Source organism: Mya arenaria, chromosome 7 (genome assembly GCF_026914265.1).
Source record: "Mya arenaria isolate MELC-2E11 chromosome 7, ASM2691426v1".
Classification (NCBI taxonomy): Eukaryota; Metazoa; Mollusca; class Bivalvia; order Myida; family Myidae; genus Mya; species Mya arenaria.
The window spans coordinates 22,659,914-22,672,472 of NC_069128.1; the positions used below are offsets into that span (position 1 = coordinate 22,659,914).

At 36.9% G+C, this 12,559-nt stretch overlaps 1 protein-coding gene across 1 annotated transcript in view; it reads right to left on the bottom strand.

Moving 5' to 3' along the window:
* LOC128240732 (low-density lipoprotein receptor-related protein 2-like) overlaps nucleotides 1-12,559 on the bottom strand; it is a 165,517-nt gene that overhangs the window by 78,838 nt on the left and 74,120 nt on the right. Inside the window, exons 38-41 of the mRNA XM_052957533.1 lie at nucleotides 7,475-7,669; nucleotides 5,656-5,791; nucleotides 4,008-4,182; nucleotides 3,185-3,419 (exon numbers count right to left, since the gene is read on the bottom strand). Coding sequence (XP_052813493.1) covers nucleotides 3,185-3,419; nucleotides 4,008-4,182; nucleotides 5,656-5,791; nucleotides 7,475-7,669 — 741 coding nt within the window. The remainder of the gene's footprint in view (nucleotides 1-3,184; nucleotides 3,420-4,007; nucleotides 4,183-5,655; nucleotides 5,792-7,474; nucleotides 7,670-12,559) is intronic.

The window sequence follows — 12,559 nt, forward strand, 5'->3', positions numbered from 1 at the left end:
TAAAGCAGTTATTATGATGGTATGCAAGGCGATGATCCCATCATTGAATGGTAAAGCAGTTATTATGATGGTATGCAAGGCGATGATCCCATCATTGAATGGTAAAGCAGTAATTATGATGGTATGCAAGGCGTTGATTCCATCATTGAATGTTTAAGCCGTTTTCATGACGGTACGCAAGGCGGTGATCCCATCATTGAATGGTAAAGCAGTTTTAATGAGGGTATGCAAGGCGGTGATCCCATCATTGAATGGTAAAGCAGTTTTAATGAGGGTATGCAAGGCGGTGATCCCATCATTGAGCGGTGATCCCATCATTGAACAGTAACTCAGTTATTATGAGGGTATGCAAGGCGTTGATCCCATCATTGAATGGTAAAGCAGTTGGTATGAGGGTATGCAAGGCGGTGATCCCATCATTGAACGGTAAAGCAGTTGGTATGAGGGCATGCAATGTGGTGATCCCATCATTGAACGGTAAAGCAGTTGGTATGAGGGTATGCAAGGTGGTGATCCCATCATTGAACGGTAAAGCAGTTGGTATGAGGATATGCAAGGTGGTGATCCCATTATTGAACGGTAAAGCAGTTGGTATGAGGGTATGCAAGGTGGTGATCCCATCATTGAACGGTAAAGCAGTTGGTATGAGGGTATGCAAGGTGGTGATCCCATCATTGAATAGTAAAGCAGTTGGTATGAGGGTATGCAAGGTGGTGATCCCATCATTGAACGGTAAAGCAGTTGGTATGAGGGTATGCAAGGTGGTGATCCCATCATTGAACGGTAAAGCAGTTGGTATGAGGGTATGCAAGGCGGTGATCCCATCATTGAACGGTAAAGCAGTTGGTATGAGGGTATGCAAGGTGGTGATCCCATCATTGAACGGTAAAGCAGTTGGTATGAGGGTATGCAAGGCGGTGATCCCATCATTGAACGGTAAAGCAGTTGGTATTAGGGTATGCAATGTGGTGATCCCATCATTGAACGGTAAAGCAGTTGGTATGAGGGTATGCAAGGCGGTGATCCCATCATTGAACGGTAAAGCAGTTGGTATGAGGGTATGCAAGGCGGTGATCCCATCATTGAACGGTAAAGCAGTTGGTATGAGGGTATGCAAGGTGGTGATCCCATCATTGAACGGTAAAGCAGTTGGTATGAGGGTATGCAAGGTGGTGATCCCATCATTGAACGGTAAAGCAGTTGGTATTAGGGTATGCAAGGTGGTGATCCCATCATTGAACGGTAAAGCAGTTGGTATGAGGGTATGCAAGGTGGTGATCCCATCATTGAACGGTAAAGCAGTTGGTATTAGGGTATGCAAGGTGGTGATCCCATCATTGAACGGTAAAGCAGTTGGTATGAGGGTATGCAAGGTGGTGATCCCATCATTGAATAGTAAAGCAGTTATTATGAGGGTATGCAAGGTGGTGATCCCATCATTGAACGGTAAAGCAGTTGGTATGAGGGTATGCAAGGTGGTGATCCCATCATTGAATAGTAAAGCAGTTATTATGAGGGTATGGTTGTTTTTGTTGTATGTGTTTTGTGTATGTGGTGTAAGATTGTTTTCGGTGTTTGTGAATGTGGGGTCAGTGTGTTTGTGAATGTGGGGTCAGTGTGTTTGTGAATGTGGGGCAGTGTGTTTGTGAATGTAGGGCAGTGTGTTTGTGAATGTGGGGTCAGTGTGTTTGTGAATGTGGGGTCAGTGTGTTTGTGAATGTGGGGTCAGTGTGTTTGTGAATGTGGGGTCAGTGTGTTTGTGAATGTGGGGTCAGTGTGTTTGTGTATATGAGGTCAGTGTGTTTGTGTATGTGGGGTCAGTGTGTTTGTGTATGTGAGGTCAGTGTGTTTGTGTATGTGGGGTCAGTGTGTTTGTGTATGTGGGGTCAGTGTGTTTGTGTATGTGGGGGCAGTGTGTTTGTGAATGTGGGGTCAGTGTGTTTGTGTATGTGAGGTCAGTGTGTTTGTGAATGTGAGGTCAGTGTGTTTGTGTATGTGGGGTCAGTGTGTTTGTGAATGTGGGGTCAGTGTGTTTGTGAATGTGGGGTCAGTGTGTTTGTGAATGTGGGGTCAGTGTGTTTGTGAATGTGGGGTCAGTGTGTTTGTGAATGTGGGGTCAGTGTGTTTGTGTATGTGGGGTCAGTGTGTTTGTGTATGTGTGGTCAGTGTGTTTGTGTCTATAGTTCATTTTCGTTTGTGCCCCTGCCTTTTTTCCTTAAACGGGGTTTAGTTTTGAATTTTTGATTACTGTGCTTGGCTCTATTGTATTAATGTAAAAATCATTATAAAAATAATGATACATAACAACCGATCTCTTCGGAAGCACAAAATACAAAGTAAGGTAATAACTGCCATGGTTTCATTGGAACTTTTCAGTGACAGCAATATTTAGTTATACTATGTACTTCTCCAGGGTATGTTTCAATTAAGGCATTAAATTGTAACTTCAATTAGCTAAAATATGTTAAAACGTAACAAACACCCTAACTTCGTGTTCATATTCAATGTTGGTTTGTAAAACACGAAAACCGTTCTACGACCAAAATCGTCTTAATTTTTTTTATTGAAACTGCCCCTTTCGCATAATTCACGAATGTAAAAGAAATGTCATATAATTATTCAGGAAAAATGTTTACATTGGTTAAAAAGATTAAGATGATTTTAACGATGTAGCCAATTTTGATTGTTTTGATATCTAATATTATATCTTACATAAATGTGTCCCTTCCTTGTGTATATAAAGTTGATCGGTCCGTATAAAATATTAATGTATTTTAATAAAACTCCACTTTTTATGACGTAAGCGGTCCATATCATGTTTTGGCCGGTCCGGACCTCGCCAAATGACATAATATAATATGGACCGCTGACGTCATAAAACTGGTGAGTGATGCTTGCAATTTTCACAAAGACATTGTATTCCCAAGTAAACATTATTAGATGTGTTCAATAAAACACATCAAAGGCGCTTTAAAATTATTATATGGTAAAAAGTGTTCGTTATAATATAAAAAATATAACACACCACTTCGGGCCATATCATATGGCATTATCATGACCGGCATGTCAGCCCCCGAAGGTGAATGGATCTCGGCTAACGCCTCGGTCTATTTACACCTTCGGGGGCTGACTGACCGTTCCTTATAATGTCGTATGACACTCCGTGGTGTTATATTGAACATACCTTTTGGTTGTTTGGACCGATGGAATACTTTAATCGATCCCAACGTTCCTGCGTTATTGAGTCCACTTCGTAAAACCTTTGGATATGTGTCTTGTGTCAGACTGTTATTGGCCTTATAAATCGTATTCTTTTGTCCGCTTGCCCAAAATATTGAAGACCGATAAACATCAATGCCAAGCGGGTCGATAACGCCTCCGTACACTATCGCATGGCTTGTCCCATCGTATGAAGCTTTCTAAGAATTGGTTATGTTGTTATAAGGGAGAAGGAAAAGCATTTTTTAAGCATATGATAACATGAATAGCGTTATGTAACTTAATTGCCATAATAAAAATAATAAATTAATTATGTCTAAGCTGTTGAACACAACGCAACACTGATCGGCGCTGACGTTGATCCACGTGGGTGCGCTCTATTAGCCCAGAGCTCGCATATGCTTTTTAAAATGGTATAATAAAAACAGTTAAAAACCTGCTTTTGAAACTGAAAGGGAAAGTTGGTATATGCTTCAGGAAAAATTATTATTAAGTCTTTCTTTAAAGCCTTTTCTGTTTCGCTGTGAGTTTGTTGTTGTTTATTTTCCACGATTTAAACAACGCACCTAAACCTACATTCAAAATAATAGCCGAGAATCACGCCCCGAAAATCCCTAACACACCATGTGTGCGCATCATGTCTGGTGTAGTTACGCTCCTAATCAGGGATGAAATATGGTGCTGTATGATCTCCAAACAGTAGATCTAAATACACATATAGCAACAATAATACACATAAATACCGGTATTATATACAGTAATCACAAACAAATGATAATAGACATTACCATGATTTCTCCTGCCAATGAATCTGACCAAAATATATTATTCGTAACGATATCAACCACAAGCGACGTCGGTGTATATGTCGATCGCAAAGATGCCAAGTTCTGCTGCCCGGAACCATCTAGATTGCTTCTACATAGTGAAGATGTCTGCCCAGCATCAATCCAGTACAAATACCTTAGAATCGACAAAATAGTTTTGGGTGATATATTCATCAATTAACATGTCAAGTAAGGTTTGAGCGTTAGTTGTTGTTGAAAAGTTCCTACCATGTTAACAGTTTACTCGATGAACAATTATGTGATTAGTTGTCCGGGTAGCGCAGTGGTTAGCGCACTCGCTTCTAACCAAGGCGACCCGGGTTTGATTCCCGGCCTGGGCGCTTGTGAGTTTATCAATTTCTTAGTATTGAAGGCAAGCATTCCCGCGTGGCTCGAATTCCCTGAGGATCCAGGCATTTTTGACGGTCCCTGGAAGTTCGAGCCAGCGGGGTTCGACTGCACACCGAAATAAAAAATACAAATAAAGATTTTCTGGCCTTGAAATAATGCCATAGGTCATTTCACTACAGAGGCGCAAAATGCACTTTAGTAATAAACCTTGCATATCAGCATATAAATTATTTCAAAGCTGAAAAGAGCCAGCATGCACCAAATTGTACCGTTGTTGCTAACGGCCTCTTATAATAAAAAGCATTTCTGCCCATCGGTTACACTAAAATCAGTAGTTTCCATCTACGCTCATGTTTCAATTGTCACTTTGGACATATACGCTCATGCGTCTAAGTAGCACGGATAACACAGGGTCAAAGGAGAGCTTGTATTCGACTCGAGTTGATTTTTGCAGGTTCGGGTTTTACAATAAACTAGTAGTCAGAAATGAAATCAAAATCTACACAAATCCACTGTGTAAAGGTAGTACTTATAACTCCTTTTCAATATAATTACTAGTTTAAATGAATGAATCGACAGGTAATTGCATTTTAAATAAAACACTACACAAATGTATTTTGTTTTATGACGTCATCTCAAGATCGCGCAATGATAATTACTATTACGTTTCATCAGCAGAGTGGAATAGAGCCGTATTGGACAAATGCATCTTGCGATATTAGTTCATGATGCGTTTATACTGAAGTCGCACATATTCAGCCTTGTGCAAGAATCTAATACATTCATATAGAAATGGAAGCAGCTACCGAGTTCCGGTATAAATGTGACGACCTTTTGAATGCAAATCATTTCTTGGTTATTGATACATTATGTAACAAATTCCAGATAACACATCAAAGTAGTTCGAAAACATGCAGCATACTAAGTATTAAAAGTTTCCCTATTTAAAATTCATCCGTCGATATGATTGAAAGAAAACTGTTTTACAAAATAAAACTGTTGCATGCAATATCCTTGTCGGCTGCACCCGAATGCAGAAGCAAAACTAGTCGAGTCCATTCTTCTTTACATGCAAAGGGTATTCTTTTTTTGATCTATGTTCAGTCGATAACACTGACATTGCGCATGTTGTCGTACATGTTATATGCGTACGTATGTGTAGTATAGCCAGTTATTGTTATAAAAAAGCATAGGTCGATTTAAGATTATAAAATAAAATCGACATGCGCTTAAAAACCCTAACTTAAGTTTCATTTACCTGAGATTAGGGTTAACAGCAAGAACTAACGGACGTGATGTTCTATTTTGAAAAATCGTCAGTCTATGGCGTCCATCTAAACGGCTGACTTCAATCAAGGACTCAGCCGTATATGCGTTGATAAAGTACATGTTTTCTGAAAGATTGAGCAATTATCTTTATATCATTGATTTTACATCCAATTTTGTTCGTACATACAGTTTTCGGCTTATATCGCTTTAACTTACAAACACCGTTTAATTACTATGAGTCAGCAGGGCAAACCATGGCTTTGATTCCAATAACAATTAGATCGGAATAATAAAGTCCTCTACAGCTCTAGCAATTCATTTTAAACGTAATCACGGTATCATTTAAGTCAATGCATCATTAAGATCGCTGAAATCATTATAACTTGACGAAACTACCGCAGTTATCATCATAAAGGGATAAAACTATCGCAGTTCTAATCATAAAGGGATAAAACTATCGCAATTCTAATTTTAACGGGACGAAACTATCACAGTTCTCACCATAACGGGACAAAACTATCGCGGTACTCATTATAACGGGACGAAACTATCGCGGTTCTCACCATAACGGGACGAAACTATCGCGGTTCTCACCATAACGGGACGAAACTATCGCGGTTCTCACCATAACGGGACGAAACTATCGCGGTACTCACCATAACGGGACGAAACTATCGCGGTTCTCACCATAACGGGACGAAACTATCGCGGTACTCACCATAACGGGACGAAACTATCGCGGTTCTCACCATAACGGGAAGAAACTATCGCGGTTCAACCATAACGGGACGAAACTATCGCAGTTCTCACCATAACGGGTGAGAAACTATCGCGGTACTCATTATAACGAGACGAAACTATCGCGGTACTCACCATAACGGGACGAAACTATCGCGGTACTCATTATAACGGGATGAAACTATCGCGGTACTCACCATAACGGGACGAAACTATCGCGGTTCTCACCATAACGGGACGAAACTATCGCGGTTCTCACCATAACGGGACGAAACTATCGCGGTACTCATTATAACGGGACGAAACTATCGCAGTTCTCACCATAACGGGAAGAAACTATCGCGGTTCAACCATAACGGGACGAAACTATCACAGTTCTCACCATAACGGGACGAAACTATCGCGTAACTCATTATAACGGAACGAAACTATCGCGGTACTCATTATAACGGGGCGAAACTATCGCGGTACTCATTATAACGGGGCGAAACCATCGCAGTTCTCACCATAACGGGACGAAACTATCGCGGTACTCATTACAACAGGACGAAATCATCGCAGTTCTCACCATAACGGGACGAAACTATCGCAGTTCTCACCATAACGCGGTGAAAACATAGTGTTATTAATTATAACGTGGTGAAAACATAGTGTTATTAATTATAACGCGGTGAAAACATAGTGTTATTAATTATAACGTGGTGAAAACATAGTGTTATTAATAATAACGCGGTGAAAACATAGTGTTATTAATTATAACGCTTTGAAAATATAGTGTTATTAATTATAACACGCTGAAAAGATAGTGTTATTCATTATAACTCTGTGAAAATATAGTGTTTTTAATTATAACACGGTGAAATATAGTGTTATTAATTCTAACGCGGTGAAAATATAGTGATATTAATTATAACGCGGTGAAAATATAGTGTTATTAATTATAACGCTGTGAAAATTGTTCAGTACTTATTAAAATGCGGTGAAAATATCAAGTTACCATTAATAACACGGTGAAAATAGTATATTATCTTAATGTCACATTGCATCATTTTCTTGCGATGGAATCTTACCTGCTATCCAATCAATAGTCAAGTCCTTTATCCCCTCCTGTCCGATGGATCTATCTATAACAGGACCATACTCAGATCCATTTGACATTACGCGATATATTCCGTGTCTGCTTTCCTTCATAGATACAAATCGTTCCTTTCGTATCCAATATATATGTTTCCCAGCAACATGGACGTCCATTTTCGTGATGTTGTCTATAAACACAGACGCGCGTTAAGCAAATTAAGATTATCCTCACACAGGCATAACATTGAAGAAGGCCGTTATAGGAACATTCCCCGACATGAAAGGAGATTGTGATTTATGCTCATTGAATAACATTAAAGATGAATACCATTTTGTATTGATATGTGATAGATATAAACGATTAAGATATCATTTTCTCTCATGGTTTTCGAAGAAATATGGATTTTTATCAGTGAAATAACAACAGTGAAAATATCAATTTCACTGCAAAATAGGGAGTGAAAATATCAACTTTCAGAGCTACTTTTAAAATCCATTGAAGTTACTTTCCATTGATTAAAACGAAACACTTCACTTTGAACCAGAACATGTTGGCAAATCAAATATTTAAAATTTAAAAGGAAATGTTACATAAGTTTAGATATAGAGGATATTTGTTTATTTCAGTGTAAGATCGTATTTTATTTCACGAGTATCATAGAAAAACGAGTGAAAATGTAGTTTTTTTATGATCACGAGTGAAATTGAATACGATCTTACAATGAAATAAACAAATTTTCTGTTTCTTTTATGCTTATTTTCGGAGTTTCATTTTTTTTTTAAATTTATTTCTGAATTACCCCCTTTTTTGAAAAGGGTAGGCTTTACGCCGCTACCCGTGGGGCGCCCCTCATGCATAATTATAGCTGTCAACTTTTCTACTTTCGGTTTGCTGAGAAAAAGTTATCTGCTATTCATTCTTATAGGTTAATATTCGCTCGTTTTTATTGCAAAGCTTCATGAACAGTAAACACTGAAGTATTATTAGTGCACATATGTTCCAAAAAATAATGAAAACACCTTTTATTTTAAGATGGGCATGAATACATAACCAAATTACTACGCCGCTATTTAAAGAATGAAAATTTGGAAGGTCAAATGTGTTAGCAAAACAAATGTGGATACTCATTGGATTTTAACCATTCTTCTTAGTTTAAGACTGTATGTACGCGTGTTTTTAAAGTAAGTTAATATTCAGTCATCTTACTGTCAGAAACCAGTCTGTTTCGCTTTAAAATGATTGTTTTCCAGATAAATAGTAAATGCCACGCTAGTCTGACACATTTTGAGGTGTGGGTGGGGGTAAAAAATATCGGATCTATCTGTAAATTGTTGTGTGAATTCTCCAGGAAGCTCATTTGCGTACTACAACGGTTAACAGTTCAAAATACATTTGAACGATGATATAAAATTTTATTTATGTTCGAACAGTTGTTTTTGTCTGTAATTGGTTTGGTATGAAAGCAAATGTTCGAACATTTAGCTTCAAAGATCAGTAAAATGTTTGATAAACGGGATAACCGGTAATAAACGATAAGTTGTTAATTTCCAATTATATATTTATATAAATTTATAAAACATTTCTTTATTTTTTTTAACATTTTTTGACATCATTTACTTAAGTCCAGTGTTCTGTTTTGATCAAGGCAAGTAAATGTAACAACAAAGGGATTTATTTTGCAGTGAAAATATCAAATTGATATTTTCACTGTTGTTATTTCACTGTTAAAACACCATATTTCATCGTAAAGCATGAAAGAAAAAGATATATTTGGAAATTAACAACCTACCGTTAATTAGAAAAATGGTTATCCCGTTTTTCAAATGTTTCTTGATCTTGAAGCTGAATGTTCGAACACTTGCTTTCATACCAAACAAATTACAGACGAAAACAACTGTTCGAACATAATTAATATGTTATATCATCGTTCAAATGTATTTTTAACTGTTTGTCGCTGTAATACGTAATACGAACTTCCCGGAAAATTCACACAACAATTTACAGATTTACTGATTTTTTTTACCCCACCCACGACTTAAAATGTGTCAACTAACTAGCGTGGTCCTCATCATTACCTGGAAATCGACCTGTCTTTAAGCAAAACATCCTGGTTTCTGACAGTAAGATAACTAAATATCCATGTATCATGAAACACACTCTAAAACTAAGTAATAAATGTTTTATATCCAATAATTATCCGCAATTGTTTTGCTAACACATTCGACCTTTCAAATTTTCATTTAATAAATGGCGGCGTAGTGGTAATGTATTCATGCTCTGCTTAAAATAAAAGTGTTTTCGTTAAAACAATTTGGAACATACTAGATGCCCTAATAAAACTTCATTGGTTACTGTTCATAAAACCTTTGCACTAAAAAAAACGAGCGAATAATTAACTATAAAAAAATATCAGAGAACTCTTAATCAACAAACCGGAAATAGGAAATTGACAGCTACGTCATCAGCTTTAATATGTATAGAATTTGCGTGAGGGGCGTCCGACGGGTAACGGCGTAAAAACCACCATTTTCAAAAAAGGGGGTAATTAAGAAAATGAATTAAAATACTAATAAACTCCGAAAAGAAGCATAAAAGAAACAGGAAATTTGTTTATTTCAGTGTAAGATCGTATTTTATTTCACTCCTGATCCTAAAAAAAAAATTTTTTCGATCGTGGCTTCGCCATTCGTAAAAATATGTTTTTCTATGACACTCGTGAAATAAGATACGATATTACACTGAAATAAACAAATATCATCTATATATACCTATTTATTACCGTACCCGACCGAAAAGGTTAAAATTTATTACTCTTCTTAACTCTACAAAGAAGTCATTGTAACACAAACTGGCTATATTTACTATAAATGAAACTCAGATAAGAGACTATATAGTGACCATTACAGTCTACCTAGATGTTATTGCTCTCTTGTAATCATTTGTTTGTAATCATGGTAATTTATCTATGCTGCTGTGCATGCTATGATGCTTGTTTTGATGATCATATGCTGTAAATGTTATTTGGATTAAAGTGTTATGCACGCTGATGTTGGAATAAGCCAGCAGACCGACTGCAGCTTCATAACAGTGAGTGATTATTGAACGATAATGCAGACAGTTGCGCTTTATTGGAATTATTGGAATAATGGTAGTACTATTGTACGGTTTCAAGAGTTTATTGGCGAATCGGCATGTTTGCCTGGTCATTTACAAACTATCTACTTATGGCCAAGACACAGAAGTATAATGAATTATAAAGCAATTATGTGATACCATAACATATATATTTACAAAAGCAATATCCTATTAATTTAATATATACGAAAATATAACCAATAGAAGCCACTAAACTTCTAGCTTTTCTTGTCTTAATTTCATAGCACTATATATAAACTTAGTTTTGTAAATATAATTCCTTTTTACTGACATTAAATATTTAAATTTAGACATATTTGGCCAATTAAATTTAATATGATATTTTTTTTCTAAGATCTGAATAGGCTGTACAACAAAGTAGAAAATTATATTCAGACTCCACAGTGTCATGTGAACTTGTGAATGTCAATAGAGTCTTTCACATCATTGATAAACAAAATGAATAAAAGGGGGGATAATGACTCCCCTTGTTTAACACCAGTGATATATCAAACTTAACACTTCTATATATAGATTTTATCAAATTTATCATCTTGGAGCTAACTCCCGATTCGGTAATGCATTATGATACAGAATGGAAATATTGCCGTCTTATTCCGAAAAAACGTGAAAATTTGTTTTTTGCTATTTCATCCTCCATTTACTTATTATTTTCAATAGCTTAGGACATTCAAAATCATTTGTTATGTTTCATTTTTTACATTACAGATTTCCTGCTTATCAAATCCTATGTTGTTCCACAATAAAACTTTTAAAATCGGTTTAATTAATTGACAAATGACAAAACGTATGTATTTTAGAGGGTAATACATCGTTGACCATGGTTTCGTCTAATTATTACCCCCCAAGAGAAAAGTTATAACTCTCGGGCAGATATTCTTTTTTCTTGGACAATTATCAATCGAAAGCAATGGTCAATGCATTATTCTATAAGTCATACGTTGAGTCGATCATTAATGGAATAATTGGAATAAAAGCAGTGCTAATGTACTGTACGGTAATGCATACACTCGCTCGTTTTTAGTAATGACAGTACTATTGTACGGTAATGCCTACAGTCGCTCGTTGTAAGTAATGGCAGTAATATTGTACGGTAATGCCTACAGTCGTTCGCTGTTGGAATAACGACAGTACTTTTGTACGGTAATACCTACAGTCGCCCGCTGTTAGTAATGGCAGTACTATTGTACGGTAATGCCTACACTCGCTCGTTGTTAGTAATGGCAGTACTATTGTACGGTAATGCCTACAGTCGCTCGATGTTAGTAATGGCAGTACTATTGTACGGTAATGCCTACACTCGCTCGTTGTTAGTAATGGCAGTACTATTGTACGGTAATGCCTACAGTCGCTCGTTGTTGGAATAAGGACAGTACTATTGTACGGTAATGCCTGCACTCGCTCGTTGTTAGTAATGGCAGTACTATTGTACAGTAAGCCTACAGTCGCTCGTTGTTAGTAATGGCACTTCTTTTGTACGGTAATGCTTACAGTTGGAATAACGACAGTACTTTTGTACAGTTAAACTTACAGTTGCTCTTTATTGGAATAATGGCAGCACTATTTAAAAGGTATGCTTATACTCGCTCATTGTGGGAACATTGGAAGTACTTTTAAGCCATAATGCTTACAGGTAGTAATTATTTAAATAGTGGCAGTGATATTGAACAGTAATTCTTACAGTCGCTCATTGTTTATGGCAGTGCTATTTTAGAGCAATGATAGAAGTTTCTGTTTATACGAATAATGGAAGAACTAGTGAACAGTGATGTCAACAGTTGCTGCTGATTGGAGTAATGGAAGAACTAGTGTACAGTGATGCCTACAGTTGTTGTTTTTTGAAATAATGGCAAAACTAGTGTACAGTGATGCCTACAGTTGCTGTTGTTTGGAATAATGGAAGAACTAGTGTACAGTGATG